The following is a 17,342-nucleotide window of genomic DNA, read 5'->3' on the forward strand; positions in this document are numbered from 1 at the left end:
AAACAAATTCCTAGTATGTTGTAAAACTACATGGAAATTACTTTTGGCACTGAGACACACAGGACATTTTTCCATAAATCCACATAGAAGCACTTTGTTTGCATCTCCAATCTACTGGCATATAATGGGTGAGTAGCGCATGACGTACATGTGTCTCAAAGAATTGTAGCTAAGAATGAGATGTATTTTGCCAAGTAGGTTTACACATATAATGAATTTGCTTTGGTCTGTTTGTGCACGACATTAAACATGCAAGAAGATGAGGACAGTGCAAAATACAATAACGAAGTGGCAAATACATTCGTCTGGTGTATGCTCCTCTATCAACCCTGTGAGTAATTCGGAGATCACCCTTCCAGACCTAGGTTTAGTAGCTAGGTTAGTCACAAGACAGTGTAGACAAGTGTGACTTAGTTGCCTTTCAGCTATGAACTGACCTGTGTGTGACAGCAGTCCTATCATCCTGCCTTCAACCAGAATAAAACCACAATGCACATAGACCTTTTCAATTTAGTTTCTTTAATATAATCTTATTTACACTGTATTTTTTCCATAAATGTTTAGTACATAGTAAGTTACAATACGCTTGCATCCATTACACAATGAATTCAGAACCTAAAGATTGTAGATTGTAATGATACTGCAAACAGTCATTTTCAATCTACAACACATCCCAACACTTCCACAGCATTTACTCAACATTTAGTTTGGATTTCATTCAGTTCTATGGAGTTTAATGACTGTTAAAATATCTTGTTCATTCATGGTGGTCTGGAGAGGAAACTACACAGAAGGACCATTTCCCAACCTTGAGTTAACACTGGAGAGAGAGAGAGAGAGAGAGAGAGAGAGAGAGAGAGAGAGGAGAGAAAGAGAGAGAGAGAAGGGGGGGGACTGACCCAGAGGAGATACACAGAGGGAGGTGGAGAGGAAGACAGAAATAAAAGGTAAGAGAGTGTGTGTGTGTGTGAGAGAGAGAGAGAGAGAGAGAGAGAGAGAGAGAGAGAGAGAGAGAGAGAGAGAGAGGGAAGGAAAGAGAGAACTGTGAATAAAAGGTTTGGGTCTCTTTATTGCATATTTCACACACAGGAACAATAACCCCTCTGGGTTCCGCCCACGGCACTACTGACTGATCACAGCCGGGTCAGTGAAACCTCTGTGTGCCGTCAGCAGACTACGTCTGGACCTCGGGTTGGGGATTGGACCTCAGGTGGGGACTAACAGAAGAGATTAGTGTGGGCTCGTGTTGAGCGTAGCAGCATGGTCAGTGATCACACGGTAATAAATAAGAATCAGACATGAACGATCAGAGTGGATCAGAGTGGTCGCAGAACGAAAATGGAGGAACAGGCTCATTTGATCATTTACAAAGAATAACCAGGTGCCATGCAACACACACACACACACACACACACACACACACACACACACACACACACACACACACACACACACACACACACACACACACACACACACACACACACACACGTATTAACCCACACACACATACCTGTACACATGCTCACGCACACACAAAACAGTGGTTAAACATGAAGCATGAAAACTATTCAATCAATCTGCTCGTCAGTCAGCCGCTGCTTTTTGCTCAGACATCTGATTGGAGGATCTCAGATACAAACTGTGTCTGATTCTGTCCAGAGACTGTGTGATTGGAGGATCATCAGAGACAACGTCAAAGTCATTGTTGGTGTTCTGAAGAATGACATCATAGCTCATTAAAACTGAAGAATAAAAATGCTTCTTCAAAACATCTGGAAAAATTCTAAAATACTTTTGTTTTTTGCTCGACCTCCCCACAACCCTCTGCTGTCCTGTGAGGGGGGAGATGCATGTGTGTGTGTGTGTGTGTGTGTGTGTGTGTAGCCGGTTTGGGTTCATCGGGTCACCTGGCCTCCTCCATCTGTGTGTGTCTTTGTATAAAGATGCCTACGTGTTTACGAGTACATGTATATATCAGAGTTAGTGTATGTATGTGAGTGTGTTTGTGTGTGTGTGTGTGTGTGTGCGTCACTCCACGGCGAAGCCGCAGGTCTCCTCCACGGCCGTCAGCAGTTTTTCATAAAGCTTCTCGTACGACTCGTAAGGTGGGATGTCTATCCTGTTAAAACTACAGAGAAAGAGGGAGGAGAGAAGTTAAAAGCTTGTATTTTGCAACTACTACTAGCATATTAGCACTATTGCTACTACTAGCATACTACTGGCATATTAGCATGATTTGAAATGACCATGATAGAAAATAGCCTGGTGGTCAGCTCCGGTCTCACCATGTGTGTGCCTTGGGCAGGTTGTCTGTGTTGGCATCTATCAGATGGATGGTGAAGAGCCTTGGTCCTGCAGAACCTGTAGAACCTTACACACATACATTCTAGTTATCACTGCTCTATACTGATACACAGACAGCATGTGCGTGTGTGTGTGAGAGTGCGTGAGTGAGTGTGTGTGTGTGTGTGTGTGTGTGTGTGTGTGTGTGTGTGTGTGTGTGTGTGAGCATGTGCGTGACCCACCCTGTAATGCTTTGAAGCCCTGTAGAGGAACTCTAGTGGAGCCCGTGACAAATTGGAGCAGGCGTCCTCTCCTCTCCTCACTGAAGGCCTCCACAGCCTGCCAGAACCAGCGCACCACGTTGCTGTCGCACACGCAGTGTTTCAGACGCGTGTTGGCCTTCCAGTCCGCCAGGTCGATCTTACCGAGGCCGCCGATGATCAGCTGGGGGGAGAGAGAGAGACGGCGAGATGGAGAGAGATAAAGAGGGAGACCAAGTCAGAAACACATCTACACACGTCCGCCCGTCAAAGCGCCAGCCAGTGCGCGCGCACACACACACAGGGAAAACACTGTATTTTTAAAAGCAAAACTGAACGCACAGACTAGGTTTTGTGTTAAAGACAAGTGGTGTACCTCCAGCTCTTTGTGGTCGAAAGGTTTGAGAAGGTGCTGGGGGATGAGCTCGCTGAAGCCTTTCTGGAGAGCCAGGAACTGGGCCTCGATCCCACGCATAAATCTCCAGTTCACATACAGCCTGAAGCACGCACGCACACACACACACACAAACACACACACACACACTCACGTTATATTGACCTGTATTCATATGTTTCAACATTCTGTATGTAGCACACTCAGGTTACATGGTATTTTATATATATATCACTGCACCAGAGAAGCTGAATAGATCACAGCTCAAGTGTTGAAAAGATTTCAAGTCTAGTACCAGGGGCGTAACCAGGGTAAAATATTTACAGAGGTCATCAAACCATCCTTGTTATTTTCTTCTTTCTTCCCCGGCCACCACTCTAAACTCCCCCAAGCGTATGCGTACCGACTCCAAACTAGCTAGTCAGTAAAACAGCACTAGCTAGCAAGCTAACTATCGTTAAGTCAGCTGGCTGCATCAAACAAGTGCACTATGGCAGACAGCAGCAGAGAGAATGCTGCATTCTTAACATGTAGATCTGAATAAATGACCAAACTACAAAGTCACAGAGGACATGACCTCGGTGCTACGCCCATATCTAGTATGAAAGCTCTTCATCTCAGACAGCTGAAGTAGTCCTGTAGAGGAGCAAGAGCTGTCCAGCAGCACCATCTAGTGGGCTGTTTTGTCATGACAGTCTATCTAACAGTCGACAACAAAAAACTGACGGGGCATAATATACCTTCCTCAAACACACAGACAGAGACAACACATACACTCTTTGTTCTTACCTAACATACTCCTTCTTGTTCTCCTCAGTAACAGGGATGTTCCGTCCGTTGGGTTTGAGTTCATGTTGCAGGAACTTCCCAAAGGCGTTATGTTCCACACAGAACGTGTGATCGAGTACCGACGTGATGTCATTCTCTCTGCGAACAAAGACGCACAAAGCTTCAGTGAACAGCAGAAATTGTGTGAACAAGCTTACTTGGTTCTGTGGTCATGTTTTGCATACAGGCCAGGCTCTGTGTGTGTTTGCTGCTTTGTGTGATGGCGTTTGATGTGTAAAAGTGATTTGTGTGTGCGTGGCCATGGATGTACATATCTGTGTAAATATTCTACATCTGTGTATGTGTGTGTGTGTCTGTGTGTGTGTGTGCTCAAGAGTTTATGCTCTGTACCTGAAAGTGTGTGTGTGTGTGTGTGTGTGTGTGTATGCTCTGTAGTGTGTGTGTGTGTGTGTGTGTGTGTGTGGACTCACAGTATCCAGACCAGGCTCTTGTGTAGTTCGGGGTCAGTAGTCTCCAGGTCACTGAGTTGGATGGGTTTGCCCAGCAGCTGCTTGTAGAAGGGCAGGGTGAAGCCCCCGTTGATGTAGTGACCGTGGAACACCGCCAGGCCCATCACACGGCCCACGAAGTGGAAATACGACAGGTGGTCCTGAGACGGGGGAGACACAGACAAGCACGTTTAGTGACACTGCAACACTGCAAGAGCTCTGTATGTATGTATCGATAGGGTTTAAGTCTTGATCCATGGTGTGTGGGTGTGTGTGTGTGTGTGTTTGTGTACTCACAGGGTTGATGGAGGAGTCGGGGTTGATCTGTAGTGTGTAGATGTTGTCGGTAGAGTACTGGAACAGGCCATAGTATGGGTTCAGCATCTCATGACACAGCAGGTACAGCCACTCCCTGGAACACACAAGAGGACCGTCAGGACAACGCAATCATCATTCACCAGATGATTAGCATGCAGTTGCAATCCAAATAATTCAATCCCCATTGCAAATTTGGTTTATTGGCAAAATTTACAGACTTTCAGCTGTTTGCAATAAACAAATAAATCAAACAAGAACAATTTAACTAGCTCAACACAACTAATATTACAAGTGGTTTCTCCAAATTCAACACGAAATGACGCTTTCAATGACTACTCCAGTCTCAAAATTATTCAACCCATTCGTGACTAGCGTCTTTAGTACTTAGTAGAGCACCCATTTGCTGTTATGACCTGCTGCAAACATGATACATAGCCAGACACCAGCTTCTGGCAGCGTTCCTGAGGAATCTTAGCCCATTCCTCATGGGCAATGACCTCCACTAATATTCTTGGGTGTGCGTTTTGCCACCGTCTTCTTCAAATCCCGCCAGATATTTTCTATGCGGTTCAAGTCAGGCAACTGTGACGGCCACTCTAGAATCTTTCAGGACTTCTTCTGAAACCAAGCAGGTGGTCAAAACCCCTTGAGTGACTGCAAAAGACCTGCAGCAAGACTTGGTGGCAGCAGGCACTGAGGTTTCAGTTTGCACAGTAAGGCGCATAATAAACACTGAAGGGCTCCATGCCCGAACTCCAAGATGTACATCACTCCACTACTGACCCAAAAGCACAACAAAATCTCCATCACTCCAATATCTTCAAAACCATATAAAATAAGCCAGACGTTTTGACTTTGTTCTGTGGAGCGATGAAACAAAACCGGAACTTTTAGGGCCTATGGATCAGCGGTATGTCTGGTGGACGAAGAATGAAGCATATGCTGAAAAAACACCCTGCCTACTAAGCATGGAATTCGCTCAGTGATTCTCTGGGGCTGCTTTGCCTCCTAATATCAGGAAGTATCAGGAAAGCCTAGGAGAACACGTCTTGCTGTCTGTGAGGAAGCTGAAGCTTGGGCATCATTGTTGGACCTTCCAACAGGACAATGGACCTCATTCCTGAACATTTTCTTAAGTGTCTTCTTAAATGTCTTCTTACGAACTTTGTAAGACCAAGCCTGAGAAAGATCCCCACCGGATTCATGAACGCGTGGAAATGTGTTCTTAAACTGCCAAAGTGTTCTCAGCTGTGCTCCCCTTCTTAAGTTGAATGCGCGTTCTCGTACACCTGAATTTGCATACATAAACGCCCCGCCAGCTCCTTACTACAGGGTCGTGTGCACACAAAATCCCCAGACAGTGCAGAAAAAGTTGATTGATGTTCAAGTTCACGTGCAAATTCAACTTTTTATTCGTCACGCAACATACCAGTAAAATGAGCAGTGAGATATTTGTCCGCTGGCCAGCCAATACAAAATAACAATAGAAAACAAGACGGTATATGGAAATGCAAAATATATAGCCTACATGAAAGGGATGGGATGTGCTGAGAGCAGATGATTAAATTATAGGCCTACAGTTTAGTTAAATGCATGAGTAGGCTACTTGTGGATCTTGATATGCCCCATCTATATTATGTAGGCCCATATGATATATTTTAGTTATGGATATTCACGTTTATTTACAGAATGTAGATGTGTCCATTCTGACGACTATGGAATATGGTGCTGTTGTGCTGAGTCTGAGTATAGCGACTGAGTTTACTGCTTATTTATTCATTCACTGCCATTTGCAGTGTTTGTGTAGTGCTTTTAATTATTTTAAAACACCACAATGCCTCGTAGAATCATGAATATAAATGTGAAACGTAATTGGAAATGATACAAATATTCTCGTATTTATTCTTATTCAAGCCTATATGTCTGTAGAATTGTGAACGCAATCACCTTGGATTTCTCATAAATTCAGCCCTTGCGAACATGGGCGCACTCCAATCTGGCCTACCTGCGACTGCATTTCCGCGTTCTTAAATCCTGTTCTTAGATAAGAACAAATCCCAGATAAGAAACCATTCAGGAATGCCAGAATTGTCCCGGGAAGTTCGTAAGTGGAGTTAAGAAGAAATGTCTTCTTAACCTTTTCTTAACTGTGTTCAATGATTCCAAGCATACATAAAAATCCTGGTATCAGAAGAAATCCTGGAAGATTCTAGAGTGACCATTACAGTCGCCGGACTTGATAGCCTTTAAGGTGAACTACGATTCTAATGAGTTCCACACATACAGATAAATTCTTTGAATCCGCCCACTCCACAGAGTGGACTGATTCCTGGTCTGGCAATAAAACCAATTTAAAAAATGATCGTCCAATGAGCGCCGCGGAGGACTAACAATTAGCCAGTCAGCGCCATGGGTGTCGTGCCGTTGGTCTCTAGTGATTGGTTAGGGGAAATAGAATCCCTCTTCCGCTTGGAGATCGGTCAGTAACGAGTTGACCATATCAGGTCAAATATCAGGATAGAAAGGTCTTGTTTGCTGGAACTCCTACCTGGCCACACCCCCATAGTCGAGGCCCTCCTCTCCTCTGAACTTCACCATCAGTCTCTTCTTCAGGTCTTTGGGCCTCATCTTCATGATCTGACGATACGACTCCTAAAAACACCCAAACACAGGTGCAACACACACAGACACGCACACATATAATTACGAGCGCAAACTCGGCATATTGAATGGAAGTATAAACGCACAATATTCCTCGAATTACTCAACGTCTAATCCCCCCCAACAAGTGTGTGTGTGTGTCTGAGCGTCTGTCTGAGCCTGTGTTACCTCAAAGATCTCCTCTCGCGACACCTCGATGCGACAGTGTCCCGCCTGGGGCTGTTGCAGCGAGAGCTCGTGGCGGAGCAGCTTCAGCTTGTGGACCAGGTCTCTCTCATAGCGCACCGCCACCTCCCCCTCCCCGCCGCCACCGCCTCCCCCGTCCTCGCCGCCCACCTCCATCTGACCGCCCGGCAGCGCCTGGGACGACTCCTTCACCTGGGAGTGCTGACTGCAGGCGGGGAGGGGAGAGGGAGGAAGGGGGAGAGAGAGGGGAGGGAGGAGAGGGGGAGAAGGAGAGGGACAAAACACCATTGAAAATAGTGCAAGGGAATTCTTATCCTTTGTTAAACGTTTTAGTGTTAAAGGAGTTGATTATGTTTAGTAGATTAATTAGATTGAGTCAGTTTTCCATGTTGTAACTGCATTTTGTAGTGTGTGTGTGTGTTGAGTGTACCTGATGATCGTGTGTAGGCGGGGGTCTGTAAACTGCGTGGTTCGGTTGTTGTGGTCCACAAAGTAGATCCGTCCAGAGACGGTGCTTCGGACCTCCCAGCCCACTGGCAACGGACCCAGCTCCTCGCAGCTCACACTGGTCAGGTCCCTAAACCAATCACAATCCACCTTACTGAGCCTCAGGCCAATCACAGTCCACCTTACTGATCCCTGTGCCAACTGCCATGCTCCTCTTGTGTCTGCCAAAACGACCAATCTACTCTCTTCATCTGTTTACCGTGCCGGAGTGGGGAGTAACCCGGCCCCTCCCCTAACCCCTCCCTCCTGACCCAGGCTCAGATAGCACCCTGAAGGTTCAAATCATCAGAGAATGTTTGCGTTACTACCCTGAAGGGGCAGGGAACACAGGGGGTTAGGCTTCTTTAGGGGCTCAGAGGGAGGGGGTGTCGAGGGCGGTTGGGTTAGGGGTACGGGTGAGGATGGAGTGCGAGTTAGCGGGGGGTCAGGTGGGCCGGAGGTATCTTACCGGGGTATCCGAGGGTCGTGCCAGGTGCTGACTCCCGTCTGTGTATGGAGGAAGTACACCTGGCCCTGCACCGTGGTCCTTTGCTCTGGAAAACCACGCAGGACAACCCTCTTTACTGTCTGCTCATGTAGCTCAGAGCTATTATGAGTTCACCACACTGTAATATCTCCCACCAAAGACATAATATCACTATCGATTTCTCTCCCTCACACAGGTTTCCCTCTCTTACCGTAGCCTTCGGGCAGGTCAGGTGACTGGTGGCCGTGCGGTCGATTCTGAGGGGTGTGGCCGTGGCCTCTGGAGTCCTGGCCTCTGATTCGTTGCGTCTGGAGCCTGCTCTCCTGATTGGGGGAGTCGAGGCGGCATGTCCCGCCCCCTGCGGCGCCGGTGGGGTCCGAATAAGGCAGGGGCTCCTCGCTGAAACATCCCTCGAACACGGGCCTACGCACACACACACACACACACAACATAACACACACACAACACACACACACACGAGCGTGAGAGCTTTGTTCTGAAGACGAGATCCATTTTCTCTCAAGAGATTGTCATTTGAATGTACGGCGTAATAATATCCGATCATTTCCATTCTCTTTATCGCTTGTTATGGTCTCTGCTACACACAGCCAGACTCACCCCTCGTTCTCCAGCAGCCCTCTACAGTCCACCACAGGGCCCCCGCTGCCAATACGGTCTCGCGTCTGTAAGCTCACTGAAGCAGAAGAAAAAGGTTTGTGTGTGTGTGTGTGTGTGCGTGTGTGTGTGTGTGTGTGTGTGTGTGTGTGTAGGGGGGGCTACAGTCCCTTATGTGTTCATTCTTACCTACGATCTGGCCCCGTACTGCATCACTGTCTGAAGGATTCAGCTTACACAGGTCCAACCGTTGGTCTGGAGAGAGGGAGAGAGAGAGGGAGGGGGGGGGAGGACAAAGGGAGAGATGGGGAAGGAGAAAGGGAGAGGGAAGGAGAGGGAGAGAGGGGGAAGGATAGAGGGGGAAGGACAAAGGGAGAGAGGGGGAAGGAGAAAGGGAGAGGGAAGGAGAGGGAGAGAGGGGGAAGGAGAAAGGGAGAGGGAAGGAGAGGGAGAGAGGGGGAAGGAGAAAGGGAGAGGGAAGGAGAGGGAGAGAGGGGGAAGGAGAAAGGGAGAGGGAAGGAGAGGGAGAGAGGGGGAAGGAGAAAGGGAGAGGGAAGGAGAGGGAGAGAGGGGGAAGGAGAAAGGGAGAGGGAAGGAGAGGGAGAGAGGGGGAAGGAGAAGGAGAGAGGGAAGGGGGAAGGAGAGGGAGAGAGGGAAGGAGAGAGGGGGGGAGGGAAGGAGAAAGGGAGAGAGGGAAGGAGAGAGGGGGAAGGAGAAAGGGAAGGAGAGAGATTATGCAAAGCGCATTGCTGCAATAAAGCAATAATTCATGTTCCCTTTGCTTACAGTCCTGAGGTCTATGGATATTTGCTGAGGCCTCTGGGTGCCATGAATAACCGTGCGTGCGACGTACAGCCCGTGTCCTTTAGCCTGCTGATGGCGTTGGAGAGCAGTCGTATACAGCCCAGGAACCCGGCGCCCTGTCGTTTATGGATCTTCTTGTGGTTCCACACGCTGATGGTGATGGAGTCTGCCTTCCCAATGTACCTGACAAACACACATAGCAGTTACACACACACACACACACACACACACACACACACACACACACACACACACACACACACAGACACACACACACACACAAATCAGGGTTGGCCTATCATGGTAAGGTGTAGTTGGTCAGGTCGGGGTAGGGCCTGTGTATGTGTGGGGTTGCAGTCACTCACAGGTCATAGTGCTGGTTCCATTTGGGGTCGAGCGTGCTCTTGACCGTGTCGGTGGAGTGGCATTGACCTGAACCATCCACAACCACCTTAGCAAAGGGGTCCGGCAGCCCTGAAACACAGACAGACCTCAGTTATACACACGGGTGCACAAGGGAGTGGGGTCTTCTTCATTCTTCTTCTTCATTATCAGTGCCTGGAGGCAGCCATGTCAAAAAGGTCAGACTGGGACGACAAGAGAGGAGAATTGTGTGTGTGTGTGTGTGTGTGGGTGGGGGGGGGGAGGAAGCAGAGGTACTCACGGAAGAAGTCTTTCTTTGCTAGGTTCTTGGCACATAATACTGTAAGAGGAGAGAGAGAACGATAAGAACACAGCATTTCATAACACCGTCATCTAGATAAGAGAAAGTGATGGGCAGTCTGATATGCCCTTCAAGAGCATTTGAGGCCAATTCAAAAAGCATTTAAAGCCTTGTTACTATGGAGGAACAGGACTGATTTGATGAAGGATTTTTTTTAATCAATCAGTATACAGAAATAACTTTTTTTCCTCCCCTAAATTCCAGAAAACACCCCATTCATTCCCATGGAATTTTGCAATGCCAAATTCCGTGCGAGTGTATGTGTGTGTACGCGTGTGTGTACTATAGATTCTTTAGTGCGTAGGCGAGCAGGCCTGTCAGTGGCCCAGTGAGTCTGGGTGGGTTGAGTGTTGGTGAGGATAATGTATGGATGCCTGAGCCTGACCACAGTCTGACAATAGCCTTGTCCCAGACTACACACTACACAACATAAACACACACAACCACTGCCTACAGTAAAACTGTGGATTCCCTTCTCTGCATGTCTCTGAGGATTCAGACCACAATACAGACCTAGGCTCTTTTTGTGTGTGTGTGCGCGCGAGAGTGTGTGTATAGTGTGCTAGACTGTAGACCATGTGAGTACAGCGTGTCTCTGAGTCCAGACAGTCTGGTATGGAAGTGGCTAACGGATCAGCTCAGGTCAGAGTAGAGCACTGCTCCAACTCTAACACACCGCCATCAGGACAGGCTGACACACACCGTCTGAAAATACATCATACATTATAGGGCAGGGGCCAGCGCTGCTTCAGCCTCTGATAACGTCACTTCAGCAGGCCCAGGATACAAGGGTCACAGAGCTTGGGTGTAATAATGAACCTATAGGATAACTCTATCTCATTCAGAGTAGTGGTTCTCAAACTATGGCAGTGCAGTGGTACACGAAGGAATCCAAAATACGGTATTTAGAAGAAGAAAAAAAAAAAAAAGCTTAATACTATCAAAATAGCACTATGAATGAAAATACCTTAACCATGAATATACCTTAACCATGAAAATATCTTAAAGGTACCCCGAGGACTTTATTTTTGGTTACGAAACAGTCTCATTTTAATGTGGGTGAATCTACATTAACCCACACTTGTTTATGTGTCCATTTTCGACAAACGATTTACTGCAGTAGCCTATGGCGCCGACACGACGAAGAATGATTTAAATATGACTGTTATATATTGTCAAAAGTAACGTTACTAGTAAGACCTATGTAATTACCTCGTCGGTGGCGATCGTTCCGTCTTCAAAACACCCGGCTCAGATAGCTAAGGTTTACGACAGTGCGTGGGGAGGCTCATTGGAAATGTGGTCTTTTTGGGCGGAAAACACTTCCCCTTCCCGAAACTCCTCGTAGGGCCTTTAACCATGATAATACCTTAACCATGAAAATACCTTAACCATGAGAAATGGGAAAAGTTAAGCCTTTCCTGTAATCTTGTTGTTCCGTCAGCCTGCCTATGTAGTCGGGTAAGCGAGCGATGACAAGCTAGCAAGCGGAGTGGACGACAGTGAACCGAGCACAAGTGCTGCCAGTGAAGTCTCCACAGCACCTGCTAGGAAATAGAACGCAAGTTACATCAAATTTGGGTTCATCTGGAGCAGGACGGAGAAAGGGCCCAGGCTGCAGTGTGTGATCTGTGGAGATGTTCTTCGCAATGAGCCCATCTCATCTCAAATGGTGTCTTACAACCAAACACGCAGCGCTGGAAGACACACCAGTTCTTCTTCTTCATATGGGTTTGGTGTAGTTGTCCTTTCCTCCCAGGCTCGGGGCCGAGGTGCTATCCTGTCACCACCCCGAGCCTGGGTGAGGGGGTCACCCGGGCTATATATCCGGGCACCCCTCCAGGAGCCATATCACAGTTTCGTCATCCACAACCGTCAGGCCACGCATTCCACTGGGTGTCCGATATATCGGGCAGTCCTGGATGACGTGGTCTGCGGTTTGTTCCTCGGCGCCACACACCAGTTGATAGTTTTCTAAGAGAACGTTGTATGAGAGTTGTGTGGAAGACAACGATCAACAATATATAATATTCTTATTAGGAATAAATTTCCCTCCTGCGTGCCATAGCTGAATAGTGTAGGCCTACCTACGCTACTGTATTTTAACGGACATAATGGCGCCAAATAATTTCTGAGGTGGTGGTACGTAGTGTAAAAAAGTTTGAGAACTACTGCATTAAGAGTGCAAATACAGTCGCCTCCACCATAATATGTGCTCAGTGGACTGTACAGGCTGTACCATGACTGACAGGCTGAGCTGGATGCAGACTACTGCAGGGCTCGTGGAGGCTGTGAGTGGTCCGGGAGGCGGTATGTATGTGGTGTGGTGTGTCTCGCCTCCTGGTCTCTTTCCTGTGATTAATCCACAGAGAATGGCTCCAGGATATCCTTCCCTTTTCCTCATCCTCCCCCTGCTCCTGACTAATACATACCACAGTCTATCAATCCTCACACGCGCACAGATGGTGAAGGGAGAGAGAGAGAGAGAGAGAGAGAGAAAGAGAGAGAAAGAGAGAGACAGACGGACAGAGAGAGGAGAGAGAACTGTGTGTGTTCTGATTCCACTTCCTCTCCCAGAAGTGACTCATGAGTGGGGAAGCCTCTGTCTCTCCCCCCCCCCCCCCCCCCCTCCACGCCACAGAGACATCCCTCATCTCTTTCTGCTCCCTCAATCTTCTTCTGGGCTCCAGACTGCCTGGCTTGGCTTCCACTGTGACAGGCCTGCTCTCTGAGGAAGCTCCTCACTCCGGGTAAGCCATGGTTGGCCTGCTGGCGCGTTGGAGGGAGCAGGCCAAGCCCACCCTCGCACTTCCTCTCCTGACCAACCCTTAAGACACGCATCTAGACACCGTAATCACCTGTTCAGTGAGTACTCCTCTGTGAAAACAAACATTCTCATTCACCCGGGAGATGGCATGGATGCAACCCAAAACACAAACCAGGCCAGGTCCAGCCTGGCTTATGTGCATGGCTGGCTTGTTTCTGTTCAGGACTGGTATGACGAAAGCTAGTCATGCCACTGATATAGCTGTGAATTCAAATGACATGAAATAATGTCTGATAAATTAAGATAGGTCTTGTTGCCTGGACACATCAGTTCCAATGCTTCCAATGCTAATCCAGCACAATGAGAGCAGGATAGCCAGTTAGCTCATGAGCTCACAACAACTAGCAACAGCTTCCATAACATTAATGGTAGCAGTCAGTGGCTAAAGCAGTTACACTGATGATAACATAAAGTCATCCCCACCAGGTCTTGAACCCCGGTCTCCCGGGTGGGAGTCCAATGCTCTCACCACTACTCTACTTGTGCAGTAGAGATCGGCGGGTTGATTTTGGTGTCCTTCTTCCAGTCCCTAGTGTGGGTTGGGGTTGGGACAAGATCTGACCTATAAGCCAAGGGGTAAAGGTTGGAGTGAAAGGATGAACATGTGGAGGTTTGGGGTATAGTCCCATAAAGTCATCCACACCGGGTCTTGAACCCTGATCTCCCGGGTGGGAGTCCAATGCTCTCACCACTACTCTACTTGTGCAGTGGAGATCTGAGGGTTGATTTTGGTGTCCTTCTTGATTTTGGTGTGCTGGGACTACTGCCTCTAGTGGTGCCAACAGAGAGATGCAGGCCAACATTGTCCAGAGTAACGGAGTAAGGGAGTGATAACTGGACAAACGCTATACTAGGTGCGCTGGCTTTCAGCCACGCACAAAAAACACACATACACAAACACACACCTCTGAGGCATCCGTATAGTAAATGGATCAATAGTGACACTTCTTGCACACTTTATCTGCATCTATCCTCCTCTCCCTGTCAATCCCACGCGTGTGTGTATATCTGCATGTGCACTAGGCTCAGTGAGAGGATTAGGCGTGTTTCTGCTCTTTCCTGAGTAAGCAAGATTCCTCGCCTTCATTCCTCCCTCTCTCCATTAAGCACCAGTAGCTCGCTCTCCTCTCTCTGCGGGCCGGGCTGCTGGTGCTGCCGACCGAGTGTGTCTGGCTTTCTAACTAACCCACCTCTGACATGTGCCAACCGGATCCCACTTCAAATGGAAAAGCAAAGAGGCTGTTAAATGTGAAACCTTGCAGGACACACACAGGCCCAGGTTCAGCCAGGTCCCAGATACGCCCCAAAAGTCAGGAAAGGCTCAGTGTTTCAAAGCAGGCCAGCAAGTATCTATCGTAGTCTAGACTCAAACATACACACACACAGTCCAGAGCAAGCAAGTCCCTGAAAGTAAGAACACAGACAGCCATCTGTGACTGCATGAGAATGATGGAGCCAAACACAAACATATTATCCATGATCTCTGACCTGAGATTAACTCAGTTACACACTTTATAAATAAGGTCTCCCTCTCTGTCACACATACACACACCCCCAATACAACATGTCCATAGAAAGGGCTCCCAGATCTAGGCCAAACGCACAGACAGACTAAACAGTCCGCTGGCCAGCCAAACAGCTTTGCTCCCATTCGATCATCACACATTCCTCAGCCAATTAGGATTCCATTCATACCTGTGGGGGCGGGGCACCGTTGGGGGCAATGACCCTGTCTGTTCTCACAGAAACATGCACCCAAATACTAGCTAGCTACATCACAGATGGGGTACTGTAGCTACTAAATAAGAGTTTGCACTAGACTGCTGAACAGATAGGGCGGCGTTTATATGGAGCATTCATGTCGGTCAAAAGCCCTTAAGTTCATTCAAAATAATGCCTTCACAATTTATCCAACAGACAGCCACACACTCACGCATTACTGAGCAGCTAGGAGCAGTCAGTAAGGCGTCAAACACGTCAGTAGTGAGCCACCATATCACAGGACCGAATACTGATCTGTGTGAGAGCTGGACAAGGCGTCTGCCCAGCAGCACAGGGACCACATTACCATCTGAATAGAGGCCCCTGACCGGCCAGCATGGCGACTACAGCGGCTACAGTAAAAACCATTGTTCCAGCTGTGCGTGTGTCTGCTTCTACACGCACCCACCCTCTCCGCATCCGAGGGGAGTCTAACCCGAGGGCAAGCAAGCGATGCTGACAAGATGGTCATAAGAATTCATGTGTCGAGCTCACTGAACACTATCCATTGTCATGAAGTAGGAGTAGTTAGAAGCTGACTATTCGGATTCGGAGGGAGTCACTGATGGGTGCTACCAGAGGGCTAATAACGCTAACGTTAGATAGCTAACGGCTCAGGGGCTAGCTAATGTAAACTAACTAACGTTACTTGCATAGTTAGTCTACGAAACAACCTGTCGGGTTAGGTGTGAAGGGAAACGATAGATGGCTATAGAATGAAAATGAAAAAGTATCAGGATTATTTAGCCTAGGTTATCGTCGGAAAGCTACCGACTGATCGATTGTCGGCTACCGCAACAGTTGTCTGGTCAAATCACACCCAGTAAACATGCAGGTCAAGCGACGGAGTGGCTCGGCCAGCTACACTCACTGGGATGATGGGACTAAAGCCCCGAGAACTAACGTTGCATAGCTTAGGTATTCTGCTAACATAACAAAACAGTCTAGCTCTAGCGGACAAGTAAAAACCGCTGACGTTAGCCAACCTCCTCGCCCAAATTCGATAGCTATCAAATCAAATGTTAAAGCCACGACTAGCTAAATAGCAAGTAAAAGCCAATGTAATTTTCTTTGTGTAAAGCCAAACTCAATGTGTTTAGCGAGGGACCTAGCTAACGTTAGTTGCTGGGTGTCCCAGTACAGTTGGTCTGACCGCGGCGTTAGTTTAAGCTAACAAGCTAGCACTACCGTTAGTTAGCATAGCTAAGCTGTGTTTGCAATAGAAAAACCGGATGTTTGGGCAAACACTAGTGGTACTGAATTCCTCGTCGGTTTGTGTCATGCCTTGCTAACATTGATATCTAGAATTGCTAGCCCGTTTAGCTACGGTACTGGTTTGAAATTAGCTTGACATTTAATCCCGACACTACATGCACTGTGAACGCTATCGGACCGCTATCGTTAACGTTACCTGTCAGGCGGATTTTGATGCTGGACCCGTTCCTTCGAGTCCCGGGATTCGACATCACTCCGGGAAAACGATCGCGCTAACTCCCCACTCGGGCCACTGGAAAAACGCTATCTCAATACGCAGCTGGAGTATAACTGACTAGGGTGTAAGAATCTGTGTTTTATGTTCGTCTTCCTCACGGGAAAAGGTGTATTATTTCCTCGCGAAGTCTCCCGTTCCTTCGAAATCTAACAACACAGACGAACATTTTCGGGCTCAAACGCGTTCTGACGTCAGACACATACGGCAATACGTGCTCGCGTCCGGGAAACGTGGGCGTCCCCGGGTCACATGAACACGAGTCGTATAATAAAAACCGAACCTTAGTCAGAGATAGTTGTTCATTTAATCATCGATTCTACATATTCACTGTGAACAGTGTTGCATAGGCCAAGCATTGTCATGATCTGTTGGTGTGTTGTTTCAATCAGCGAGAAGAGAGTAGTAAAAAAAAGTAAGTAAGTAGCCTCGAGAACTGGTTCTCGAGCCTATTGGCCCATAGGGCAGTAGCCTATCTCCTGTTTCCTTAGCGTGAGGCAGCTTGATGTACAAGTACACCCCCTGGACATGACGCTAGTATGTCACAGAGACTCACCCCCAATCCAACCCTTGATGCTGAGTGCCGAGCAGGGAGGCATCGGGTACCATTTTTAAATTGTCTTTGGTATGACTCGGCCGGGGATCGAACACACGACCTCCCAGTCTCAGGGCAGACACTCTAACCACAAGGCCACTGAGCGAGAAGAGAGAGTGTTTGCTAAAGGATGCTGTGATTGTGGGGGGTAAGAAATCAAAAGAAGACAATC

At 47.8% G+C, this 17,342-nt stretch overlaps 1 protein-coding gene across 1 annotated transcript; it reads right to left on the reverse strand.

Moving 5' to 3' along the window:
* Positions 1-621: 621 nt before the first annotated feature.
* Positions 622-16,705, reverse strand: smurf1 (SMAD specific E3 ubiquitin protein ligase 1). The gene is made up of 18 exons (XM_084438844.1): positions 16,498-16,705; positions 10,439-10,477; positions 10,140-10,248; positions 9,824-9,957; positions 9,160-9,225; positions 8,974-9,049; positions 8,567-8,778; positions 8,338-8,422; positions 7,813-7,959; positions 7,365-7,587; positions 7,084-7,187; positions 4,515-4,629; positions 4,200-4,378; positions 3,730-3,867; positions 2,923-3,043; positions 2,529-2,730; positions 2,289-2,373; positions 622-2,131 (listed from the first exon to the last, which is right to left on the reverse strand). Exons 1-18 carry the CDS (start codon positions 16,550-16,552, stop codon positions 2,032-2,034), a joined length of 2,190 nt encoding a protein of 729 aa, XP_084294970.1. The 5' UTR covers positions 16,553-16,705; the 3' UTR covers positions 622-2,031.
* Positions 16,706-17,342: the final 637 nt, after the last annotated feature.

The sequence above is a fragment of the Borostomias antarcticus genome (assembly GCF_949987555.1).
Source record: "Borostomias antarcticus genome assembly, chromosome: 5".
Classification (NCBI taxonomy): domain Eukaryota; kingdom Metazoa; phylum Chordata; class Actinopteri; order Stomiiformes; family Stomiidae; genus Borostomias; species Borostomias antarcticus.

Coding starts and splice junctions, on each gene's coding strand:
- smurf1 (XM_084438844.1), bottom strand. CDS start 16,552: ATGTCGAATCCCGGGACTCGAAGGAACGGGTCCAGCATCAAAATCCGC. Junction 9,050..9,159: donor AGTACGGGGCCAGATCGTAG/GTAAGAATGAAC, acceptor CTTCTGCTTCAG/TGAGCTTACAGACGCGAGAC. Junction 8,779..8,973: donor GGGCTGCTGGAGAACGAGGG/GTGAGTCTGGCT, acceptor GTGTGTGCGTAG/GCCCGTGTTCGAGGGATGTT.